Source organism: Alligator mississippiensis, chromosome 1 (genome assembly GCF_030867095.1).
Source record: "Alligator mississippiensis isolate rAllMis1 chromosome 1, rAllMis1, whole genome shotgun sequence".
Lineage (NCBI taxonomy): Eukaryota > Metazoa > Chordata > Crocodylia > Alligatoridae > Alligator > Alligator mississippiensis.
In genome coordinates, this window is record NC_081824.1 from 351,627,536 (window position 1) to 351,654,628 (window position 27,093).

A 27,093-nucleotide genomic window follows, 5' to 3' on the forward strand; every position below is an offset into this window, starting at 1 on the left:
GTGAATTTTGTACTCAATACTTTTCCTGTATTTAAAAACCACCCCAAAAATCTCAAGCAGGTATAAAAAAAACAAGCAAATAAAGCTCTGACTCAACTAAACTATGAGTTTCACTTGAAAGAAAAATAAATTCTTGACCATAGTCAAATGCTAAGAGTTAGATGCAACCATGCAACAAACTTTACTTGCACAGTTATCTCTTTAAGGCAAATAAAACCTGAAGGCTCCTGACACGTTACATTTAAGATGCAATTAACAGAGTGATTTTTGCCTTAAATAGCAATGAAGCCAAATGTTCAAGTCAATTTAAGGCATGACAATACAGTAAACAAGCCACAAATGTATTCCACATATTATATGCAACAATTTTGTGGCTCCTTAGTATCATGCTTTAAATTGAACATGTGGCTAATCGTGAATCGAATCCCATTAAGCTGAATGTCTGTCAGCAGTCAAGTAAAATAAAGCATGCATAAGGGCAATGTAGAATAGACTTCGCTAGAAACAATGTTACATCTAATATCTCTAATCTGCAAGTTGCATGAAGCCAGTTAAAGTTTATCTAACTCTACTCCATCTATGCAGTTGGTCCAATAAAATCTATCACCCTGAGAAATCTTTGCCATTTAAAGTGTAATTGAACTGCTTTATCCAGGCCAGTTATTTAATGCAACTTAAATGAAAAGATTTTCAGTATCATACAAACCCATCATGTTTATTTACATAATTCACATAATTACATACATTTCTGTCATATTATACCAAGGAGAACAGGAGCTCCCTCATGTGAAATAAATCATTACCCAGTAAGCACCACGCTGCAGCCAAAAGTCTGACTGTGCCAAGTGCCAGCCTGTAAATAGACAGATTAGGTAATATATATTTGTTAAACAATACTAGAGCTATAACACACCTAGTAATATTTTCACTGGGGATAGGCCAAGGATGTCTTCATTAATACCATGGTAGAAATACAGGTGGTAATTATTAATGCTAATTTATTCACTCTAGGCTTTTTAGGGTCTCTGTGTACAGCCCTATTCATATCGTATGCAATTCAAGGAAAACCATTAGTAAAGTGGGGAAGAGACATGATGAAGGTGATTCCAATGGCAGAAGAATATTGCAAAAAGACCATTCGACACATGGCAGGTAATTAAATTTTTTTTAAAAATCAACTATAACAATACCCAGTAAATTTCACTACTCAGCTGTCCTGCTTTTATTTCTTCACAGACTGTCCTGTGTCTGCATGTTGTCTTCCCACCTCATCCGTTTATCCTGTAAGCTGTTCGGACAGAACCTTATTTTCATATATTTGGGAAGTTGCCTGCCACACTGGTGGCAATATAAAAAAAGTAAAAGTATAACAATAACCATAAGCTGTATAGAGTTCATTACAAAATAGGAAATATATTTGCAAGCATTTCAATTGTAAAATGTGTGCTGCAGTTTAAGCTGTTTCAGCTGCCCTCCATCAAATCAAACAAACTTGCATGATCACTATGATTTTTTTCATAAGAAAATCATTGACATTCCTAATTTTTCCAGTGGAAGTCCCTAACCCAGCTGAAGATGCATGCATTAGGAAAATAATTAATTCACTCTGTCTGGATATTAAAATCTGGGTTGTTGCTATTCTGTTCACATATTTGGGAGGCATCCTAGTTATACTGCTGTATAAAGCAGTTGAATGAAATAGGACTCCTGAAAGAAATTATTTTACTTGACCTGAGTATATAATACCTTTGTGCTTAATAGCTGCCTACTGACTGTTTGCCTAGGATCATTGTATTTATATCAGTCCTGTTCCAATGTGAACAAATTGGCATAACTTGGATGCATCTCCAGAAGTGAAGCAAAGAGGTTTTCTATCTTTTATAAAGAGCTATGGGGGGGTGGTTATCAAGAATGATGAGACTCCATCTAAAACCTTGCTTGGAACATTAAAAAAACAAAAGGTTTATCTAAGTTATCGAGTTGTTCCTTTGAACATGACAGAACAAATGGGAAGGCTTTCTGAAATGCACAGAATTGTTTTAGTGGAACCTGTTCTGTTTGGAGGTTATTATTATTCTTTAAGCTAGTCCTAGGGACAGCAGGTGCAGGATTAGCATATATAGGTTTCTCTTTGACTTGCCTTTACAGAAGGGTCCTGTCACTCTATCCAGGGTGAACCCACTACTGCGTAGAGATATGTGGGGCTCCTGAAGCATGCACTATGTAACTTTGGCATTGTGGAACCTAGTGCTATTTTGGAAGCAAGTAAAAAATTTTCTGTATCAGGGTCAAGCCCCCTTGGCTGGTGAGATGTGCTGTGGAGAATTTCTACTGAATAGAGTCCTCCATTTTAGGAAAGCCAATTCTTAGAATCTTTTTTTGGTTCAATTGCAAAGACAATGAGAGACATTTAGTTGCAATGTCCGATTCAATAGCCCTTCCCCAGTATCAAATTGCAATTACTTCTCTTTGTAGTCCCACTGTTCTCTGTATGGATACTTGTGTAGTGTCATTAAGTATTCAGCCCAAGTAAGGGTCAAGGAATGGCACCCAGAGGGGAAAGCTGCTTGGATAGTCTGGGTTTAATTTCTGGCTTGGCCACAGATCTCCCCCATGACTGGACAGTCACTTTAAACCCTGAGTTTTTCCATCTGTAAAATTAAGTTAATAGTATTTTTCTAACTTACAGGGCTCCTACAGGGTTCATTAATGCTTTTGAGTTGAGACATTAGGATGGTATGGTTATAAGTGCAACAGAAAAGCAAGAAAACATCTCTAAAAATACCAGGCTTTTTGAGTTTTAAAATCATCAGATCATTTAATAAGTTGTGTGTTTATTTAAGCCAGCACTGCCTTTCTCTGATGTACTTTTTGTTAAAATATTCATTTGAGCTTTATGGCTAGGAAGACAAGGTTCTTTGGGTGAATCTGATATCTTTTATTAGACCAACTTAAATAGTTGGAAAACAATTATTGAGCAAGCTTGCGGGCTACGAATGCATTTTTCACTTTGTTTTTTCATAAATGAATATCTCATTAAGGCACTACTTCGGCTTTCTATACCACAATAAAAGTAACTTAGGCTGTGAAAAAGCAAGATACTAGCCATGTTTTTAAGGACCAACAAAGTCAGCAAATGCCAATTGGATTCTCTAGGTCTTGGCTAAGGGCCTGGAGTAGCTGAACAGTTATTCAATTTTTTTTCCCTCTAGTAGCAGGCAAGGAAACATTATGGGGAAATCAAATCTTTCCTGCCCCACCAATCTGGAAGCTACTTCAGCATAAGGACTGCAGTAGACTCTGGTCCAACTGTCTTCCTGTTCTCTCTGCTGGGTTATGTGAGCTTGGGAAGCAACCACTATGTACCAGATAACAGCATATATAAACCACTGTTATTCTTTAAAAGGTGAAGCATTTTAAGGATATTAATTCATTATGAGGAACTCTGCAAGAGAATAGAAAATCAAATTGCTTCATTTAGAAAAGTAACTGTTACACATGCATGATCCCTTGTTTTCTATCTTGCTCTGAGCCATTGATAGGGAAGTCATTAAAGTAGACGTCAGACTTTGTGCGTACTTAATTTGGAGCAGTAGTGCTGCTCCACACACTTGAACAAGATCTCTACTACTGAATTGCCCATGTTCAAATTATCATGTCCCTCTTGCTGCTCTGTAAATATTTAACCCTGTCAAGATCTGCCTCTTGTCAGAAAGGCATTAGTGGCTCTTGGTCTCTCTTTCTATGGCACACTTTTACTTTTGGAGGCCTTGTGGAGGAGTATGTAGTCAAGATCCTAGTTTGTAATTGTGTAGTGGTTTGAAGTGGTGATTCTGGGGGTTCTTCAGTAAATGATTGCCTGCAAATTCAGGGAACTGGAGTTGATGGCCCATAAGCACCATTCCAGTCCAAGTTCCTATGCCATTGAACTTGGTGCTTATATGTTATTGGATGTTGGAAGCCTGCTTTGCAGTTTCTAGTGAGTGAGAGGGGCTGGCTGGATGTTTTCCTAGACTCTTTGGGATTTAACATCTGTTTTATAGTTACCCTCAATTGCAAGGGATTGGGATTGATGATCCAAGCAATCTTAGTTCTAGGTACCTTTAATTGCTTTATTGAATTGGTTTGGACTTAAACATTTGTATAAAGGTTAATTTAAGGGGACTTGTTAAAGTAAGCATGTGCAAGTTTATATGATTAGGGACTCATGGTGCTTAAAGTGACATGAAAACAGAAAAAGTGTTGGGTATATATAAAGAAAGCCTAAAAGTTTTTCTTCCTGTTTATATATAGAATTCAATATACAACTGTGGAAAATTCTGGTTTTCTCTACTTAATTATTTCTTAGAGGAAAAGCTAGCAGACTCATGAGAAATCATAACTGTAAAACCTGAGGAATAAAGATAGGATATGAATCATATTCAGGATGCTTTAACTTAATGCTTTCTAATTGGTATTCTCAAAACTTGTTTAACTCAAACAATGGGGGGAAAAGGTCTTTAGTCCACTTCTCTGTGATATCCATTAAGTCCTCTGGTAAAACCAGGAAAGGTAAGACTTGAAGTTCCTCATATTTCTAAAGTAAATGGGAAAGAAAAGTATGATTTAAAGGCAAAACCAAAAAAACTAAGCCTTTTTACACCTTCTTTATCCATAATATAGGGACAAAAATTTGGCATACCCGTTGTTCTAATCATTAGTTTACTTTTTTTCCACTAAACATTCTTATTCTTGTATTATGCTATTTATTTTCAAGTTATAGGAAATGATTATGGTAACGCTAGTTCTTAGTTTTTAATGGCCTCCCCTCCTTTTTTTCTTTTTCATGTTTCCAACCTGTTAGTACTGGTGTAATAAGCCAAATACGCAGTTTTGCTCTTTTAAAAAAAAATATATTACTTGTATTGTGTAAACTGTTAAAGTTACATCTCTGTAAAAATAACCAGATCAACACTGGTCTGTTCTTTCTTTACACGTTAACTGCACCTGAGAGTCTGGTCGAGGTGGACTATTACTTTATTAATTTGTTTTTATCTTCAGAATATCAGGAGCACTGGTTTTACTTTGAAGCCAAATGGCAGTTTTATTTGGAGGAAAGAGAAATCAATGAAGAAAATCAGAATAAACCAAGCTTTCCTGATAATTATGATGCAGAAGAGAGAGAAAAGGTAAAAAAAAAAAAATATTTAAAAAAATTGCAAATGTAAATTTTTCAGGTAAAGTCTTTACTAATAGAAACATTTCCAACATTTCCAGCAATCTTAAATTACTTATAAATGCAGATGCTTCCTGAGTGTTTCTTGTTTCTTTGCCAAGAAAAAAGTGTTCCACTGTTGTTTAACCTGTAGGGTAACATAAATGGTTACAATGTGAACATGTAGAAAAAGACAGTAAGTAACAATAATGGAATAGGAGGAATGCAGTAGGTGAAAATATCATGCTAGCCAAGTATTTCAACATCCAGGAAGTGTGCAATATTGGGAACCAAAGTGTAATGAGAAATAGCTATTAAAGATGGAAAAGACATAAAAATTACTGTTTAAAAAGGTGCCTGACCTTCACTAAATTAGGTTGCCCTTAGAAACTTGCCATGTGGACTAGGTACAGACTTCCAAAAAGCTCGAGGCAGAATCAATCTAAGTTAACACAGTTTTTTGTAAGCAGCGTAGTTAAAGCAGTAGTGAACAGAGCACACATTTTCCCTTAGGTGAAGTGTGTGGAAATCTTAGACTGAATTCTGCCGTTTTTAAATCGGTCTGTGTGCTAAATTTCTGTTCTGTTACGAGGAGTGGACTAGTTTCCAATCGCTTATACTGGTATAAGCGTAATGTCTGTACCTGGCATTTTAGTCCACTTGTTGGACCACTTCCTTGTTCCCTTCACTGATTCTTCTCCAATAGTATTTTACTACTTTCCATGAGAAACTATTTCATAGTCTTTTTTATTTCTCTTTAAACCTGCTACTTCTAGTTAGATCTCCTTGAACCAAGCTAAAAAATGCCTCTCCTTCTTTGGTGTTTACAACTTTCCAATATTTGCAGGCACTTCTCATGTTCCCCACTTAGTAGCCAAGCAATAAATACTCAGTTCTTGTCACCTTTCCCCATAAATCAATCCTCCCAGACTATTCTGAGAAGTCACTGTGTAAACTTTTTAGGGGCTCAAGTATATGGTGAATGGTGCCAGTAAAAGACAGATTGTTGATTGATAATAAAAAAAACAAACAAACACCTGCATACTCTGCACACACAGAGAAAGGTTGCATTCAGTCATATTTTCTTATTTTAGTGCCAATAAGGTTTTTACTAGTTTTTGCTCCTGCCAGTATTATAGAGTCAACACAGCTATTATATGAGAGACTGGCACTGAATAATATTCTACCTCACTTGTTACCAAGAAAATAGTTCACAGGATTCAAATTACAAGGACAAATTCTGCCTTCACTTACACCTGTGTAACCAAGTTAGCCCTACAGAGCCTTTGATAATCATGCACCTAAAGCAAGGTCCTTGCTTAACTCTGAGCCCAGGCTTGTCACCAGGACTGATGGAAAACTTCCATTTTTCCTTGTAAATTGACTATATTTAATCTTGAGTCATGGATAGAAACTACATGTAGAAACTGTAATTTCTTTTCAAAATAAAATTGCATTTGATTCTTTCTTGCATGCCTTTCAGTGTGCCAGTTGTGTATTGAACTACAGTGGTGTATCCTTCTTCAGCAGAGGTCAGCAACCTATGGTCTTGGTGCTGGATTGGGCCATAAAAAGATTGGATCCAGTCCAGAGTGGTCCAGTCTGGCCCAGGTCATACAGAGGATTGGGTAGCATGGAGCTACATTGAGCCACCAGTCCCTAGGCTGGGAAAATGTTGCCAACTCCTGTTTTATGGTGCACTGATAGAGGAATGTGCAAGCCCAGAATGTCACACTAAAAATCTGGGTGCATTTTTTTCACATGGAAAACCCCCATGTGAATGTGCACACACGAATTCCACAAGCTTTGTATGTTAGGCCCATACAGCTCAATGAATTTCTTTAAATAATTTGCATAGACCTTTTTTATTCATAAAAATAAATACGCTTCAGTTCAGCAAGAAACAAAGAGTTCATGCTAGACAAAGTGCTATTTCTTAAATCTTCAAACCACTCGGAACCTTGGGGAGTAATGCGAGGGAATTAACCCTCTCTGGCCGTGTCCACATGTGCATGGTCATTTGGTTCCCTGGGGAAAACTAGCAGCGGCACACCTTGTGTCACGTGCCCTCTGGGCAGTGTCCGATTAAGATTTATTGGGGCCCTTGGCAAGCAGAAAATTGGAGGCCCCCCACACTCCAGTGGGGACTCTGGCAGGGGGAGGGGCCCCTTCCCCTCCTGGTGCTGCTGCTGCCAAAGGCAAGGTGGGCCTTCATGTCACATGGGGGAGGCTAGGTGGGCCCAGCTGGGTTGGGGGTGGAGTGGCACATGCCTGCCTCTTCCCACTGCTCCCTCCACCCCCACCCCCACAACTGGAGCAGAGTGGAGCCGAATGGGATAAAGGCGGATGTGGGCTGTCTGCTGTGGGCTCAGGGCTCTCTGCCCTGCTGCCTTTGCCTTGGGGGCGCTACACTGGCCGTATGTCCCCTGCCCACCTGGCAATGGGAGGCATAATTCACCACCCCCACTGCTGCTGGGGATGGTCAAAGGGTGTGTGGCCAGCGGGGCCCCTGGGTTGATGCACACAGTGGCGGGGAGCTGCCCCCTTCCTCATTTCCACCCTCCCTACCCCCCTGTGCTTGCTGGATGAGCTGGCCATGGCTCCATCCTGCTCCCTGCCCTGGCCCTGGGTCCAAGGCACCACCCTGACTGGGCACTGCCCCCAGCCTCTGTTCCACTCCTTCCCTGACTCTGGGGCCTGAGGGCCTTGATCTGCCCCCCACACACCCCTTCCCTCCCTCATACCTCTTCCCATCCATAGACCTACCTACAGGGAGCTGTTCTCCATGCTGTCCGTGCATGTGCATGTGGCAAACTCCCCCCCCCCCCCCCCCCCCCCGTGGGTTCTTTTTTTGTTGTTTTTTCTTTTTTGACACCTAAATATTCGGGGGTCAAAAAAAAAACCCCATGCTGCTCCTTTGCAGTGTGGAGAACAACTGAATGTGTGGTATGTGGCCATACCACACAGCCATGCTCCTCTGGATATGGCCTCTGAGGGCATAGAAAATAGGCAGTGGGTAGATATAAGACAAGTTACTTTACAGTACGTTTTAAGTTTGGATGTTAAAAAAGAGCATTACATAAACTGTACAAATGGAAAGAAGCTGCAGTTACCTCTTGCTCCATGGCTTGGCTCTTGGAGCACTCCTCTCAGGTTGTCAAGATTCCAGGGTTGGACACATTACATGATGAAGATTCAAAATGTGGGGGAGCAAAAAATTATTCATGCAAGGAACTTAGGATGCTGTGAGATGCATCCCTGTAGCGTGAATTATTTTCTATTGCTTCGATTTCATAATTATCTGTTCCCAATCTAATAATTTTCAACACTCAAAGTGAAGAGCCACTAAATTTGTGTAGAGCATTTAGGTACCTTCAAAACTCAAATGAGTGACACTTGAGATGTCTGCAACTCATACCCAGCATAGCACTTCTGTGAATAGTCCTCTTGCTTGCAGTGGGACTATACATGTGAGTTAGTACTATTCCACAGAAATCAGCTAAAGCCTTAAAGATCTGCAGAACTGAACTGAAGCCTTACATTCTGGTGTAATAGGATCATATCAGCGGATGGATGCTGCTTATTGTTTACAAACATATAAACAAAGAAGAAGTGAAACTGCATTCCTGCCTCAGATACTGTCATCTCTAGCATAGAAGTTTGTGTGGAGGGGAGGGGTATAGAATATAAATTTATGAAGCTGAAATGAAAGTGAATAGACTGGAAAGCAAGAGGAGGTTTTCTGTGTGCCACAGAACCTAACGGTCAAATTTAGCTCTGGAAAAATTCAAGTTACCATCCTGTAATCTAAGGGAAAATACAGGCTTGCAGGCTATCTGGTAAGTCAAATGCTTATTATACTGTACAAGAGGAGCAGGTGGATTTTGTTATACTTGGGAATTATGGACAGGCAAAACTTGAGTCCTGCATAGTCTATTTTGAGAGTCCCAGGTCTTTTTGTTGCTGAAAAGGAAATCTGCTTTTGCACTCAGATATCATTTTCATTCTTGTGCTGACCAATGTTTGTAGGAGCAGGGGCAGAGAAGGGTCAGAAAAAAAACTTAAAATGTTCAAAATCTGACACATTTAAAAAAAAATGTATTGATGAAGTGGGGAAAGCCCCATTTAAAACTGGATTGGATTAAACTGAGAATATGTGACTGGGTAAAGAAAGAACAATTTCTCAGTGGCAAAGAAAAGGGCAAGACAACCTCCTAAGTTCTTCTTCTACTTCCAATTTCCAAGACAGTATGAACTTTCAAGATATAAAATTAGACTCTAATGTGATCCTCTTCTTGAAATCTGTCAGTCAAATTGGGTCAAGAATTTAGCCTGCAAAGTATTTGCAAGTGCTTTCTGTTTCTTCCTGTCCGAAAGTGTGGCAAATCACTGCTGTTGGCACAGATGGCTTTGTCCATCACTTGGGGAAGTGTTGCATCTGAAAGCAACCATCCCATGGAGGAACAGAGAGTTTGGCAGTTATATAGGGCTGTGAAAAATAATATATGCAAAACTTCATGTTGCAGTTGTATTTTGTATGTGGGAAGGTAAGAGGGACCCCTCCAATATGTCAAATAACATTACAAGGTAGGAACTTCCTCTGAAAGGTGGGATTGGATCCATCTTCTAGGGGCCTGCGTCAGTGTTGTAACGAGTAGGGTTTTTGCCCTGGGCAAACCCTGCAGGAGAATGGGAGCGGGGTGGGAGGAGCACAGTGCTGAGAGCTGAAGGTGGCATGCAGGGGGAGAACTGAAGTTTTGCCCAAAACAGTCCCTGATGGTTGCTGCAGCATGTTCTGCCTGCTCCAGCTCTTGTTCTTAAAGCAGCAGTGGTTTGATGTTTATGCCCTGGCTGCTGCTGCAAGAGCAACTCTGGGGGGCAATTTTGACACCCCTCCTCCTAAGTCAGCACCTGGGGCTTGGTGCCCCTCTCACCCACCCCTAGTTATGCCATTGGCCTGTGTTTCACAGCAGAAGAACTACTGAACAGCTGCTTAGAACTCAAACAACTGACACTGTAGTTATTCCTTCAGACTTACAGGAGGTGGAGTTCAGAAGGCCGTGGTGGAAGAAGAGGGCATGATGCTCCCATGATTGCATATGATGCTATTTTAGGATGTGGTGGTGACTGGACAGAACTTTGCAACCGTGCCATGTTCCACGGCGGTGAGTGTTCCTTTATAACATCACATATTTGAATCCCTCAGGGTTTAAAGGGCAAAATTATCATTGCTGCAAGAAATGTGAAGTTTAAACAAGAAATATTTGTCTTGTTGGAGGAAAAACCTTAGCAGGAAATCTGCTGAGTAAACAAAACCTACGGTTGTGTATTATTACTACTATAGCAGGTTTACATCGTTATTATTCCTATTGTAATAGCACCTGTCATTCAAGGCTCTGAAAGTGCTGTGCAAACATTAAGCTTCACAGCCTACCTTTGACATACATCAAGGATGTCTTGGTACAAGATATGCTTCATCCATCTCTAGGGTAGCAACTATTCAACCACACAAAGGGTCTGGGCAGGGAAAGACAAAGTTTACTGTGTCCAGTAAAAACAGCAGGGAGGATTCAGGTAAGCTGAATTTACCCGAGTTGGGAATTAGTTAGGACAGGGGTGGGTAAAATACGGCCCGTAGGCTGCATCCAGCCTGCCAGGCAGTTTTATCCGGTTCTTTGTACCCACCAATTAACTGTACCCTACTCAGCCCACACGCTTTGCTCCCACCCTTGGGCATGGGAGGGTCCCGGCCCTGGCCAGCACACCCAGCTAGGATGTAGGTTTGGTATCCCTAGTCTTGTGAAAAATGTCACCTGCTCTTTAAGGTGCTCGAATGGTTCATGTGTCTGGTTTGCAAAAGAGAGCTCCTCCAACAGCACTTTGCTCCCTAGTTCTGTGCGCAGCTTTTAGGTCAGTATTGGCTCAAAGGAAAGGGGGGCCACCTTCTGAACCACCAGCTCCACTGAGACATCCAATGGATACTGGGCTTGTGGTGCCAATGTAGCTCAAGCCTGGTTAGCTGGTGAGAGATAACAAGATCTGACCCCAAGCTGTCCTAGATAGTTGCAATGTCTGAGTGCGTGTATTATTGCAATTACTTGTTTTAAATTGCTAACCATTCCCTAATGTGTTAGAGTAAGATATGTTCCGCATCCCAAAGATTTTGCATCATAACAGATGTTTCTGGAGTTGCTCTTCCTATCTAGTAATGAGGTAACAATGATGATGTTGCACGTCAAGGGCTATTTAAATTAAGGGAGATGTTTCTGAGCATAAGTTTTGTCTTCCTTAAAGGAAAAGAGCAATAAGTCAGTGCTTATTGTGTTGTGGTGACCCTGCTACTTCCTTCCCAGTGGCAATTAAACTCAATCAGCTGTGCCACTCACATGGGTGTGTGAGGAATTTTTCTGTATGGTTGCACATTTATCTTTCCAAACATTACCAAATATATTGCTTTAATTTAATTACATTGCTATTTTGTAATTCAAAAGACATTGCTCTTTACCTTTCAAAACCATTTAAAAAAAATTTAACAGGCTTGTTTGTAATGTAGGGGGCATTAGCTTGATGCCCTGCTAAGAAACCCTTCAAATCTATGGGCTGCCATCTTAGCAGTAGGAAAGCATGGTCGCTTGCTGAAATAAGTTTTAGCCTCTTATCCATTTAGCAAATCAATTCCCCCCCCCGCCACTCTGAGGCTAATGGCACACCCATTTCCTTGTTTGCAAATCAACACAATCCGCAATGTCAGCATGGTTGTTCACTGCTGCTGCACAGGCAACAGAGGAAATGCAAGCGCTAGGTTGTCTTTTGTTTTGTACTTTGGGGGGGGGGTGTTTTGTTTTTGTTTTTTTGCATGCTTCCTGTGCCAGGAGCATAAGAACAAGTTCTGCTTGATTGGTGCCTGCTCAAGGGGAATCCCTCCCTGGAAGAGCAAGGGGAGCTTCCCTCTCTCTGTACTCTTCTTAGCACAGAGCAGGGCAAGGAATCTCCCCTACCAAGTCTCCTTTGAATGGAATAGTGGGACCAATTTGTGTGCTGGGACACATGAAACTCAGGGTTTACCTTCACTTTGTGGCTCTGCAAGCATGTCTACACAGCACAAGGCACAGAAACATCTCCACTGGCTTCACTGTGTAAGCTATCCCACAAAAGGAAAATGGTGTAGCCACCTATGTTCAGGTAGTGTTGTGCTAAAGCTAATTGCCTCTAGTGAGAGACCAGAGACACATTAGCCACCGGGAAGAGCATAGTCTGCTGATGCAGGGCAGCTCTCTTCCTTTTCAGGTGCAATATATTATGCACTGGTGGCAGGGGAGAAGAGCAGGGATTCCAGTTAAGACTGATGAACCTCCTAAAGCTCCCACTCCAAGAGTCTCATTGAGACGCCACAAAACCTGCCAGTGGAATAATGACTTAATGCTTCCCCCCAGAGCGGGTGCAGTTACACTTCCCTTCAGCTGTGTTGCATGTGAGCTCTTGGTGCAAGGTCTGGCTTGAGCCACTGCTCATCCCTCTCTTTTCCTCTACTGCCGAATTCAGTGGGAAATGATAGGGTAAGCAACAGCAGTGCTCTCTCCCCTGGACTCCAGAGCCATGCAAAAGCAGCCTCTGTCAGACACCCACTCTGATCAGCCGGTGAACTCAGAGCTCTGGCAGGACTCTGTGAAACCAAGCAGTGAGATCAGAGTTCACTGTGCCCCAACTGCACAGCCAAAACTGGGGGGGCTGGGCTGCCTCTGCCAGGTTCCTTGATCTGCTGCTTCCCTCCCTGAATAGTGCAGTTTAATACTGTGCAATTATAAATGGCTGTAACAGGGTGATGCACTACTGTGTTTAATTTTACAGGTGAGAGTGCGGCCACTGGATCCATTGCTGGCTGCTTGTACGGATTACTTTATGGCCTGAGCAAGGTTCCTAAAGGCTTGTACCAGGATCTTGAGCAAAGGGAGAGGCTAGAATACTTGGGAGAGACTCTTTACCGACTATCCACAGAGGAAAAGTAAAGCAGTTTCTGCCATTTTCTCTTTCTTTAAAGACTATATCAAATACTGTAGATAAGTAACTAATTTTAATAACACTGTGATAGGCTGAGGCTTACTTTTAAAGGCTCTGTAGAATGTGCACCAGTGCAGTGAGCTGAGTAGTTCAAGAGTAATTGAACTTGTAAATGTTCAGTTTGTCATGTGTTCTGGGGATTTTTAAGTATCAAACTAGTAAAATACAGTCCAGATCAGTAAAGCTTATGTTAAATGGAAAAAAAAATAAAGAAAGAAAACGTCCTTTTATCAAATTCAGTCTAACTTGCTATCAAGTCACTTTCTAAATGCTATGACTAGTAATTACACATGTAATTAATTTTCAAAAACTAATACTTGTCTGCCAAAACTAATTGTCTTGCCCTTTACAGGGGATGTTCCCTGTATACTTTTAAATATTTGATCATTCTTGTTACCACTCTCTTCCCCCTTCTCCCACCATCCCTCCTCATCCTCCAGTCTAACAGTCTCTGATACTTGTAAATCTAATGTCTCTCAGATTATCTTTTTATGAACTGTTAACCCTTTGTCAGCAATATGCTGCAATGTATTATTATGTTAGAAGCTTCCAAAAAGGAAAAACTAAGACTAGGAATACATCCAAGGTACAACAAAATGTCATTGTGTTTAACCTTTCTGAATTATCTGTTTTAACTCTAGATTCTTCAGGGGGAAAAAACCCTAAAAAAATACAACTGGCTGAAATATTTGTAAATAAATTAATCTTATGCTCTTCATAAGCATCGTTCTTTATTTTTAGATTGTACTCATATGTTACTGTATCAGTATCAGAATTTTTGGCTGAGGTCTTCAAACTGTTGCAATATATCATAGCCTGATAGATGACCTGTTTCACACACAACTGAGAAATACAGAGAGATAGGAAAAGAAAACTGATACCTCTGTTTTTCTTAAATCACTATACAAAGATCAACTGGAGGAGAAAATGGTCAATTTGGCTACCACTTTATTAATAGACAGGACAGTCTTTAAATGTCAACCTGACTAAGAGTAGCAGCTATAGCAGAGAGTGTATACACTACCTATGGTTGCTTTCCCTGGATTTTAAAAACCTCACTATATAACCTAGTTAAAAATTATCTGATTTTAAAAAAATTAACAGCAGAACATGTGGAGATAAGACTGACTCAACTACACTGGCATATATTTTGAGTAACTCCTAATAATGGAATTATACTTGTGTTAATTTTGGAGTAACAGAGCGTCTGCACAAGACGCTTAACTGCGCAGTAGCCGAATAATAATACTGTGTGTTAGCATGTCACAGTACAAACAGTGCTAGTACACTACTGCACAGTATTATTAGGCTAGTGCACAGTAGCATCCCTAATAGGCATTTTGGGGTACTATGGCACAGTAACTCCAGTTACTGTGCATTTATTTAGTACTTGGTAGCATGTCACAGCACAAACAGTGCTAATACACTACTGCACAGTGTTATTAGGCTAGTGTGTAGTAACATCCCTAATAGGCATTTGCGGGTGCTACTACACAGTAACTCCAGTTACCATGCATTTATACAAGTACTGAATAAATGCACAGTAACCACATGCATTTAAACACGGCCACTGACAACAGAGCTTGGCCCAGTATGTTTAACTCCATGTTTAAGCACAGAAGTTCAAACTGCTTCGCAGGGAACTTACTAATGGTCCACAGAATGCTGACAGGTTATATGCTGTTGGTTTCTCCTTCTCCAGTTGCTGATTACGTTAAAAATAAAGCTAAAAATACATAAGTACTTTCCCATTACTTTTTCATGTAAGCAATTGCTGTACTGTCCATAGGGATATTATGTGATAGAAAGGGGGAGTAGGTTTTCCATGTCACTGCATTATAGGAGAGATGGTCTGCATGACATCTCTGTATTAAAAAATTGTTCTTACAATGAGTAGCTTTTAAGTAGCTCTGTTTTAGCATGTTCTTTCTTTGCATCATTGCTGGGTGCTTGCTTTTTCATTTTGGGAAGCATGTGTTAAACAAAGCAGGATATTTCTGTTTGTAGCCTTTGATTTTATATAGGAGAACATCAGGACTTGCTGAAAACATTCTTTCTAGTTTGTGATGCCTTTAGCATTCCCTGTAATAAAATCAGCAATAAAGAAGAAAGAAGAGCATGTCCTGCATAAGGTAGGATTTTCTCTTGTATGTGTAACTTTTTCCTTTTTTCCACAGGAAGACAAATCTCCAAAGGAAAAAATATTGTTCCTGTGTTTTAAAAGTTTTATAACAATTCTCAGTGTTATTCTCCTAGAATTTATCAAAGTTTTCCACACTTCAACATTCCATATGGATAAGGACCAAACTTAATTTCGTTCAGTTAATGGTGCGATAGTGATTGTTGGGAGAGAGCATCGGATCCCAGTCGTGCTACTGCCAGCAGTAAGCCTGAGACATGGTGTGCAAGTGCTGGATGGTGGGCAATGATCAACTCTACCCACCTGGCAGCAAACCCAAAGGCTCCCTGGCAGGACTCTGGGATCTACCTTGAGTCCTGGTAGATATCTAAAACCCATGTGTACAGCTGGGCTGCACACACAGTTTTTAGAGGTCCTGACATACTAGGACCAAAAGGTGAGACTCCCTGATCCCAGGATCCCCATGTAACTGGACCTATAAAACCTGTATATGCAACTGGGTTCCACATATGTTTTTTCTCACATTCCCAGTGCACAGGAATCCTGGAATCAGGGAGTCTCTGTGATCAGAATGAATAAGTGCCTTGCCTTTAAAGACAAGGTTCCTTGGGTGAATTTGATATCTTTTATTAGACCAACCCAAATAGTTGGAGAATAGTTATTAAGCAAGCTTTCGGGTTCAAAAACCCTTCATCAGGCTAAGGAAGTTTCAGCAGTTGGTGTGTGCTCTTCCTGGATGGAATGAAAAGTAAAGAAGCCAGGCAACTGACTCCCCAGCCCAGGCCCTGGCTTCCTTACTTTTCATTCCATCCAGGAAGAGCACACACCAACTGCTGAAACTTCCTTAGCCTGACGAAGGGTTTTTGAACTCGAAAGCTTGCTTAATAACTATTCTCCAACTATTTGGGTTGGTCTAAAAAAAGATATAAAATTCACCCAAGGAACCTTGTCTGCCTATGTCCTTAGACCAACATGGCTACAACCTACACCCTTGCCTTTAAAGAGTAAGGCATTTTAAAGTGCCTTGCCTTGCACCCCCTGGAGCTGTACAGTTGGGGATCTAATGGTATAAAGGCATTTCATGCAGATAGCTATGAATTATGTAAATGGTCAAAAAACACTATTTCCGTAATTGAAAGGGAAAACTGTCAAATTTATCAGCACTGAAGGGACAATCTTTAAATGTAAACCTGAATAAGAGTAACAGCTGAGGGAGAGAAGGCTTATGCTTGTTCTCCTTAATTTCAGGCAATTCTTTGAATCAAATCACATGAAAAGGCAGCTAGCCCCAACATATCACATTTGTCCCACCTTAGCACAGACATCTGATTTAGACCACGTAAGAGCTGTGATAGGTCAGCTCCTTGAAATGTCTGTCTAGTGTGGTTAAAATTACTTTCCTCTCCCAGTAACTAAACACCAACCATCTTCTCTGGTCAGCTTTGAACTGCCATTTGCGTTGAACCCATCTGCAAGGAACATTTGTTAAGAATTTCTTACAACTTGTTAATGATAAGAAAATACATGAAAACAAAAGTTGCCTCACTGAGTATTTGTGATTGTTTAACGTGGCCCAGACACACAACAGGCTAGTACAAATAGAAAGCAAATATCCTAATTTACCCGAACATGATTAACCAGTTGCAGCAACAAACTACAGGTGTCAAGCGTATGTGTGCAAGTGGACAAAGTGTCCTAGCAGTGGCAAGTGGTCCTGAGAAGCAGCTGGTTCCCCATGTCCTCTCTTCCCCACCTAGTTAAATAAGCAGCCTTCAACCACTCAGTTAATGCTGAGGGAACCAATTATTGTAAAACAGCCTGTCATGAATGGCTGGCCCTCAAGATGACCTTATGGCCTTCACTTGATGAACTTAACAAGAACATTGTGGTTGCTCACTATGTGCAGATGCAAAGAGGGGAACAGGGCAACAGGAAATACTGTTTGCCAGATAAGAGATCTTCTCATTCTGCCTCACACAGCCATATACAGACTTTTAAGAGCTGGATTGGACCCTTCAAGAAAATAACCACTTCTGCTCCAGTGTTCTTGCCGTGCTGCTGCCACCATTGTTCTGCACCTCACCTCCAGCTAGTTTTGTGTGCCCCTAGGAAGTGCCCTCTGGTCTAGTGTTTTAAAAGGAAATTCCACTTGTTCTGGGCCATACATTTTATAAAAAGCTTTTGATTAGAGATGCACTGATATATTGGTCTATATTTTATCAGCACCAATAAAAGAAAAATTGACATTATCGGCAATCAGCTTTTTTTTGGTTGACGTGACCGATAATGTCACCGATAAATGCTGTGTACATGTGTGCAGATGCAGCCTGCACGGAGTCAGGAATGCAACCTGGCAGCTTGGAGAGCAGCATCTGGCTGGTAAGTCTGGAGGGGGTTGGGGGGGAAGGGGCATGGTGGGGGGCATATTGAGGTCCCCGTGGTGAGGAAGGGAGAAGAGTAGGGGCAGAGGCAGGAGCTGCCCAGCTCGGGTGGGGCAGGATGTGGGATGGAGCCAGTGGCTCATTCCAGGGGGCAGGGAGGGAGGTGCAGCTCTTGCAGCTGTGCGCACCCCTGGGGGAGGCATGGGGGTCATGTGCCCCTGGATCGGTGCATGGGACGAGGGTAGACTGCAGCTGCATGCTTATGGCTGGGGTTGCGCCAGGCTCTTCCCCAGTGGGTGCTTTTGGGCTGGGCTTGGTGAGGCAGGTGGTGGCGCTGGAAGGAGGAGCTATAGGGGGATTAGAGCCACCCCAAAATTTGCTGTAGCCCCCTCTCCCAGCACCACCGCCACCCACCCCACCCAGCCCGGCCCGGCCCGGCCCAAGTGCAGCTGATGGTAAGAGGCTGGAGCAGCCCCAGCTCCAAGCCCACAATGGGCAGCCTGCCCTCACCTTGCGCACAAATCCAAGGTGGCATGTGCTCCCCATGCCTGTCCCAGGGGTGTGAGCAGCAGCAGGAGCTTCTCCCCACTCCCCATCCCCCTGTGCCCTCTGGATGAGCCGCCAGCTCCATCCTGTGCCCCACCCCACCCCACTCCACCTGGGCAGCACCTGACCCAGCCCCACTCCCTCCCTCACTGAGGGTGCCTCAATTTGCACATCCCATGCTCCTTCCCCCCAACAAGCTTACCAGCTGGATGCTGCTCTCCAAGCTGCTGGGCTGCATATTGGCAATCGGATCTGTATCAGCCGATATGGCTGGTCAATAACTGGCCATCGGTACTGCCCAAAAAATCTTTATCGGTGCACCCCTAATTTTGACAGAATCTGGCAGGGATGGATTTGAAAAGGTTGATCAGCAGTCCTGCTACTTGTTAATGCTAGTCTCCCATGTGGTGCTGGAAAGCCACAATACTGCAAGTGGATGACAGCCAAAGAGCCGTGAACAGTGTACCATCAAATGACAGAAGCTAAGGCCAAAAGTACCCCTCCCCTCTTCTGATGGTAAAAGTGTGACTTCTTCTGAAGCCTTCCGAAGTGTGTGCTTTCGACATGCATTCCCTGCACCTTGTGTGGAGGATCACCTACTGCTAGTTTAGCACTCCAGAAACCTCTGTGGCCCCAGCCCAGTGAAGAGGAGGAACACAAATATAGGGGCTGATCACTGGCTCAGCATTTGTGTGAGTTCCTTCTCATTATCCCACCATCAGCAGCTCTGACAGGCCTGAATGGGAAAACATCTACTCTGCCCCTGTCAGAAGTAAGTCAGACTAATCCCAGTTTCATGACAAGGAGGTGTCTGCTACCAATGCTTTCCCTGAGGCAAGCTAGGCACTGCATTGATACCTCTTAGCATATCAAGCTGTTTTTGCTCAAATATTATAGTGATAGGTGTCTCAGAGATGCCTGCACACATATAGCAGTAACTGTTGTCTGTATCTTCATGAGGTATTGCTGGTGAGTGGTGCACTGAGGGGAGCTAGTTTAAAACCAAAAACTTTTGAAAATGGCCTTTGATCCATCAGACATCCAAGCAGCCTTCTGCAGATGCACAAAAACCTTACATTGAAGATAACAGATCTGGAAAGCTGCAGTGCATTTGGATATTGTGTAGATGTTATCATTATGGTGAAAAAGAAAATAAGCACCTTTTAGTTTGGAGGTAGAGAGAAGAGAAGCCCACTGTGGATGTTAGTGCATGCACTGCCATGGTGGAGTCCCTGTTTGGGTGAAGTGCCTTGTACTGCTCAACTGAGATCTCTTTGGCCCTTGAAGGGGTTAATAAATTCCCATTGTTCACTGCAGTCCTAAAAACCATCTGCTTAGTTTGTCTCAACTGTAATGATATGTAACAATAGGTCAGTGGCAGAAGGGGTAGAGCTGGGAGAAGGAAGGAGGGGAAATATTAGGGGTGAAATCTTGGTCTTATTGAAATCAATAGCAGAACTCTCTGTCAGTATGGCCAGGATTCTGCTCCCTGCATCTCCCCAGATTACACATAACAGACTCGTGAAATGTTGTCAAAGTGGTATGAACACTTCCCCGCCTCCTCCCAAACCTATATTTATTTTTAGGAAACAATATCATAGAATGATCTCAGGGTTTATAGTTTTATGCTGCTGGGTCATCCAAGAGATTTTCACAGATCCATTGTAATGCTAGTTTACAGCTGACATCATCTTGGAAAAACTGTTGATGTCCTAAAAGGGTGGAGTAATTCTTATTCAACTTCTATTATTGGCTAGTGAACGTGAACCAAGCATTTTGCTGCAGGCCTAGCCAGCATATTTTTTGTACTTATAAAACACAGTAATATTTCTATAAACTCTGGAAAAATCACTTTATTGCTTCTTTAAATTAGGGTTCTGAAGTGGCCTATGTCAATATGAACTAATAATTAAGGTAGTTTGAGTCTGTACTTAACGCTTTCCAGGATGGATAGAGGGCAGGCCCCATATTGGCAAGCTTTGCAGTCAAAGGACAGATAGACCTATGCTAGTCAAAGTTATGGGTGGAGGGAACAGTAAATCAATCTCTCTCCTCTCTCTCCTTCCTTTCATATACTTAAAAAATCAAATTCTTGCAAAATTCGATTGTAACCATTCCATGGAAACCTCAGTATGACATCAGAGCTGGCTTCATAACATTTCTTCCATTGTGTATCTTTTATCCTTCAAAGGAAAGAGTATTAAATCTAAAGTGTTACCATATGCAGTATACGTGGGGGAACACCTGTACTCTGATGAAATGTAGTCATCATTCACAATTGAAACCTAGCAGTGTTTGTTATGTTAGACATCAGCCAGTTGTCAAACTTTTTTTTACTTTTAAAATATCTGTGAGGTCATTATAAATAGAACTGATTACATTAAAGCTCATTGCTTCATTTCACTGCTGTTGAATGTAGGTTTTAAAGTCCTTCTCTTTAGTGTATTGTAACGTGCTCTCTAAAAGCCAGATTTTGCTCTTTATTTACAATGACCAGTCCCTTACCCCACAAGCAGCCCCAGTGAAATTACAGTATAGGCTTAGGTTTAATTTCCTATCAAATACAACCTGCTATTAATGAGGGGGAAAGATATCAGCTATTCAAGGCTGATACTACGTAAAACATAAACAGTTTTTGCAGTCTTTCTTCACTTACTCGCTGCCTACCAGGTTTAGTTTACAGAATTTCTTCTCCCATTTCTACTCATAAAAATTAATACTCTCCTGGCATGGAGGCTGGAATCCATTCCCAGTACTTTTTACTGAACAGTGAAGCAACTTTCCAGATCTTTTGGTGCTAGAAAGCTGACACCTCTCCCTTCCCACCCCAGCACAATCTATTGTTATTGACTTCACTCTACCGATTTTGTACTAAGTTCAGTATTTTATTTTAGTAACTGATCAGCAGCAGTTAAAACATTTTCTAAATCCCCAGCTGTTTGAAGGCAACATTTCAAACTGAAGTATAGATACAGCATGTCAGAACTCCTGCTCCAGGTTGAATACTGAAAAGGGACAGTAGCCAAGAGGCATTGCATGGATATTTTTACATAAAATGTTTTATCTTTGGTCCCTTGCTACTTGTTATTATAACGATCCTTTCCCTAAAGGTATTTCCCAAATGGATAATTGTAAAACTAAGCTAGATTTCTACTTAAGAAGAAGAGGAAGAATGCACTATGGCTTTTTATGCTGGAAATATACTTGCTACTTCATAAATTGTATCAACAGCAAAACTCAATTATTAACTTATACTTTTCAGCCTTCCTGTCTTGTTTTTGTTTGTTTTTTTTAAGCCATAGGCACAGCCGTATTTTCATATCAGGTATGTTCTCATCTTATTTATTGTTTAGCAGGAGTGAAAACATTTGATGATACTCTCCACGGGAGGGGACAATGGTATAAAAATAGTGAGGAGTTGCACAGATGAGATTATGTTCATCATTATTAGTGTTGCTTATTCTCATGAATGTTTCCAGCTGTCACAAAACACAGAAGATGCTTCTGATGACACAATGTAGGATTGTTATTAAAACCCTGCACACTCTGGGTACAAAATGCTTCACGAAGCTTCTAAAATATTTTGCATGCTCTTAACAGCCAACTAACTATATCTCTGTTAAGCAGCTTTAAGTATTTCTTTCCATTTTATGCACTATAGCATGTAATTAGAAAAAAGAATATAAGGAAGTAGAAGCAATGTTGATTACTTCAAAAGAGCATTCATTTTCTTTTGTGCAGCACCAAATGTACAAAGTTTTGCGGTGATAAGGCGCTGATAGATCCCATGGTGCTGAAGAAGAAACTCAATAGGTTGGCAACAGAACAAGGGGCTTTTGCCATCCTCAGCAGCCTGCTGCTGTACGTTACAGACCTTGCAGCCTGTGATCCACAGATGCGGAGCAAGAGGGCCAAATGGGCAGAAGGCAAAGAAAATAAGGTGAGTTGTACCCGTGAACGCCAAGGGACCAACAGCATTGTGCGCCCCACAAGGTTTCAGCTTTTGCAGTCCAAATTCATGAATAACAATCGTGAACCATATACAAAGAAGAGAAGAGAGGTTGGCAAATTGGTCATTAAAGAAAAGCAGTGGGTAACCAGGGGCTGTCTGAATGCCGCTGTTAATAAGTTAGACAGAAACAAGGAGAAAAATGGAAGTGATCAAACACCAGAAGAGAATAAAAGCATGCTGCCCAGTGAGAGGGGCAAGTGGAATAATTTGACTGGGAAAAATACAGTGAAAAATATTCTTAAGAAATTTTTAGCTGCAGAGGAAAAAGCAGCTAAGGAAAACTCTCCCACCTGGAAAAAGAAAGAGCCAAACAGCAATTTGCCAAAAATAATCATCAAGAATTCTGTTCTATCCAAACTGAGGGAAAAATTTGAAGAAAGCAGTTCTGTGCGTTCAGCCCCAGAGGTGAAACCATTACTACCGCGCAAAAGTGAAAAAAAGAACCAAAAGGTGCCAAATCAAAAACGTGTTCATAAACCAGACATCAGAGTGCTGCACAGCCTGGCAATGACAACCATAGATATAAATAGCCCAGAGTCCCAGTATTTAGTGTGTTCAACAGTTCCAATGCCTAAATTCAGTATCGTAACTGAAATTAACCATCCAGGGAGCTGGTCAACAAATAACATAAGTAAGCAGCCTTTTGATCATGGCATTCAAATGAGAAAAACAAGTGCCATTGGGCACAGAGATTGTATTAAGTCGGGTAAGAAAGAAAAGCCAGAAAACCAAGCACAAGGTGCAGAATATAAAGAACAGTTACCGACTACACAAGGTGGAATGCCCAAGGTCATGACTAATGCAGAGGGCATTGTTGAGACAAAAATAGATTCCACAAACCAAGGACCTGACTGTCTCCCTAATTTTACTTTCTGTAAAAATGAAGGACTCGGAGACAACATTCCTTCCTTATCTGAACATAGTCCAAACCACCCCTTACGTGGATTGGATGTGTCCTCAGTGTTAAGGGACAATAATGCCACTCAAAGTATTAGTGGAAAAAGTCCACCTACTGACTTGCCTTATTCTGATATAGCTGAAGAATCTGATGTGTGCAGTCCCCCAAACATTAACAGGGGTGAAATTCCTGAAATAGCAATGTATGCATGCAGTCCAGAGGAACCAGAAATAGAGTCGGTACAGCCAAAAAAAGATCCTGTCTTTGTGAGCCAGAAATGTTTCCCAGAGCAGAAAGTATCAGAAAACATTCCACCATTTCACTCCCCAGTAGTTCAGGCATCTTGTAATGTAAAGTCTCCAACTGCTGATCTGCAGCTAACTTTTAAAATGCCAGTTGCTGATAAAAAGGCACCGGTAAAGTCAAGCAAAAAAAATGTCCCAGGCTTTAGAGAGAAACTTTCTGAAGCAGGTGAAAAGGGAGAGAAATCTCACAATAAGCATGAAATATTTGCAAGTTGTAACAAAAATGATTGCAAAGTTCCCACTGCACAAAATGAGGTGTCTCTGATTAATCGAAACAATTTATCTGAAGGTCAAATGCAAAAGAAACAAATAACCCAAGAATCAGAACCATGTGAAACGCTCAATGTGCAAATTAATCTTAATAACATTAGTTCTAATGCCTCAAATCCAACTGTGAATAAGAAAAAATGCGTGTCCTCATCAAATGATAACCAGGAGCAGACAAGTGATATTGTAGCGGTAAAGCAAATTTCCTGTGATTCTGAAAGTGATTTTGTGAAGCGCCGTTGTCATATCGTAGACGAGAACTTTGGGAAAGACCCATTACCTTCATCAAATGATGTGACAAATGATGAAAACCATACTGCCCTGCCAAGAAGTACCTTGAATTACCTGGAAACTTGTCACAGGCCGTCTTATTATTTCATCAAACATGAAGAAGCCACTGAAGAGGAGAGCCCCTGGCCTAATTCTGAGACATGTCAATTGTTTTCATCAAATCGTTTAACAAAACAAGAAAGCAACGCTGCAGAACAAAGAATCTGGCATGCTCTTCATAGACCTTTGATCCCTTCATCAAATGATTTGGTAAAAGATGAAACTTGTAATGTAGAAGATAAGAAGCCCTGTCATTGCTTGCCTTCGCCAAATGAACTAGGGAAGCATGAAAATAATACAATGGTAGAAAAAGATCCCACAGTTAGACATGAAAGCGGAATTGAAAGAGAGAGAGAGAAATTATGTAAAAGAGATAAGTACCAAACACCATTATCCAGTGATGGTGCAAAGCCAAAAAAGAATATTACTGGAGCTGAGAAAAATCTGTTTTGTGAAAAACCATCAAGTGGTTTTATGGAGCTAGACAATAATACTTTAAAAAAGAAAAAATCTTGTGATTTTGAGACACCTGAGTCATGCCCAGAGCTTGATACTAAGGCTCCAGTAGTAAAACATACTTTGTGTAATATGAAGTACCCAAAGCCAACAAGAGAGTTAAAGAAACCTAAATATGATATGACAGAAGATGAAAACACCTGTTCTACTAAGAAATGCCAACAGTCCTCAGCCAATGAACCAACAAAATCTGAAGATAATACTGCAGGAGCAAGAAATATCCAGTGTAACCTTAAGAAATATCCAATGCTAACCAAAAAAACAGTGAAGAATGAAAATAAGACTAAGGAGAAGAATGTCCATCCTCATCTTCAGAACTACCAGTTACCCTCAACAAAGGATCCAGTGCAGCACGACAAAAATACTGCAGCAAAGAGGGATGCTTTGTGTGATCCTAAGAAAAATCAAAAACCATCATCAAAGGAGGAGAATAACAAGGTAACAGAAAAGCAGAAAGAAGTATCTTCTGACAATGTGAAGCATAAAATGCATGCTGTGAAAGAGAAAAATAAACAGGATAACCCTGAGAAATACCAGTTACCTCCTAAGAATACCTCAGTACAGAAGAAGCAACAGATACCAACACCAGATGATTTTATGATGAATGAAGCCAATATTGCACCAGAAAAGAATCAACATAACTCTGAGAAGTACCAGTTGCTCTCATTAAATAAATGGGGGAAGCATGAAAAACAAGCTGCGGTAGAGAAGAAGCAAGAAATACCTGCATCAGAAGATGTTATGAAGCCTGCAGCGAGCAATGTAAAAGAGAAAAAGAAGCATCAGTATTCCGACAAGTGCCAGTTACACTCATCAAACAAGTTGCTGAAGCAAGAAAAAAATACAGTAATAGAGAAGCAGCCGCAATCGCCCTCATCAGATGGAATCGCAAAGCATAAAACGAGCACTCTGGAAAAAAAGAACTTGCACCACAAAGAAGAGAAATACCAGTTACTCTCAAGAAATATATTAGACAATCATAAAAATATTAGTTCACGAAAGAAAAATACTGTAGGGGATTTTGAGAAGTATCAACCTTCATGCTTTGAGAGCATGAAACGTAAAAGTGACACCGTATTAGAGGAGCCCACTTTGCATAATACAGACAAGCACCAGAAGTTACCCCCATCAAATGAAATGTCCAAGCATAACAGAAGCCCAGTAGAACAGAACGAAACCCAACATGACTTCAGGAAGTACCAAACGCTGTCAACCAAGGGTTTAGTGAAGCATGAAAATGAGCCTGATCAAGGAGAGGCTGGCTGGCAGGGGGCTGGCAAGACAGATGACGGAAAAGCCAGCCTTGAGGACAGTTCTAGCATAGCAGCACTAACAAAATACACAGCTGAAAGCTACAGTGAAGGACTTTCAGATTCATCTTTTAAACCACTGGTTATTAGAATAACTGATACATTTAAGCATCACACATAAGTTAGCTTTACATCTAAAGAAAGAACCTAAATTGATTGATATAAAGGTATCACTTGATCTTCCTTTTGTTCTTTATTAAAACGTTAAACTCACTTTGCAATTGCATAAACATAGATATATATTTATCAGGACTGAGTTTCTTTCCTTTCTAAACAATAGCCCAAAGGTCTGAATTCAGTACACTGCTGCAGGTATGTTTGTTTAATTATCAAATTTATCATCAGTTTATTATTTAAATTATGAACAGGGGCTTGAAAATGAACATATTAGTTCAATCCTGCTCCAGTTTCTCCTAGCTAAATGCTAGGTTTAGTTTGTAATCAAGGAGATTGCTTTGAGGATAAACTTCTACATTTACTTCTCCTAAAAGGTAAATCCTTAGCTTTAGATGATGTCAGTCTAAATTAGGTTAAAAAAAATGGTTGTGTTTATGCTGTAGTTTGAGAGGTAAATGCAAATACTGATCTGTTGCTAAATTGAATAATATTGTGTACAAATGAAATGTGTGGAAAGGAAGCCACTGCTTGTATTTGCAAGAAAATCCTAAAGGGGCATTTTGTTAAAAAAGAATTTACTAGAGAGGCTACCATTCAGTCTTATAAATATTAGAAAAATACTGATTGAATTTCCTTTAAGGATATTTACACATTTTTTATGTATATAGCATTTTTTTTGTTTGTACAGATATGTGATTTCATTCAAGTATGCCACTCCATAGCCACTACTGTGTCTACAGAGGGTCATATTCCAGCCAAATATAAGAGCTCAGTAAAGTACCAATCCTGGCAGCTACCAAGCACTTCCTATTAGATTTAAAAAAAAAAAAAAAAGAACAGGCTAATCAAAATTTTGCATTAAGGCGCCAGCACTTTGCAGTACTGGAGTTAAAGGGCTTCTAGGTTATATCTGGCACACAAACACAAGGCAGGCATTGCAGCCAAAAATGAAGTCACTAATTTGAAAGTCTTATCTTGTTGGTGCTTTCCTGTCAAGAGGAGCAAGTGTTTACTGTAGT

General features: G+C 40.9%; 1 protein-coding gene across 1 annotated transcript in view; it reads left to right on the top strand.

The window, feature by feature from the left end:
* ADPRHL1 (ADP-ribosylhydrolase like 1) overlaps positions 1-13,973 on the top strand; it is a 30,833-nt gene extending 16,860 nt beyond the window's left edge. Inside the window, exons 4-7 of the mRNA XM_006272472.3 lie at positions 1,012-1,152; positions 5,041-5,168; positions 10,227-10,359; positions 13,043-13,973. Coding sequence (XP_006272534.1) covers positions 1,012-1,152; positions 5,041-5,168; positions 10,227-10,359; positions 13,043-13,200 — 560 coding nt within the window. The 3' untranslated portion in view covers positions 13,201-13,973. The remainder of the gene's footprint in view (positions 1-1,011; positions 1,153-5,040; positions 5,169-10,226; positions 10,360-13,042) is intronic.
* The last annotated feature ends 13,120 nt before the right edge of the window (positions 13,974-27,093 follow it).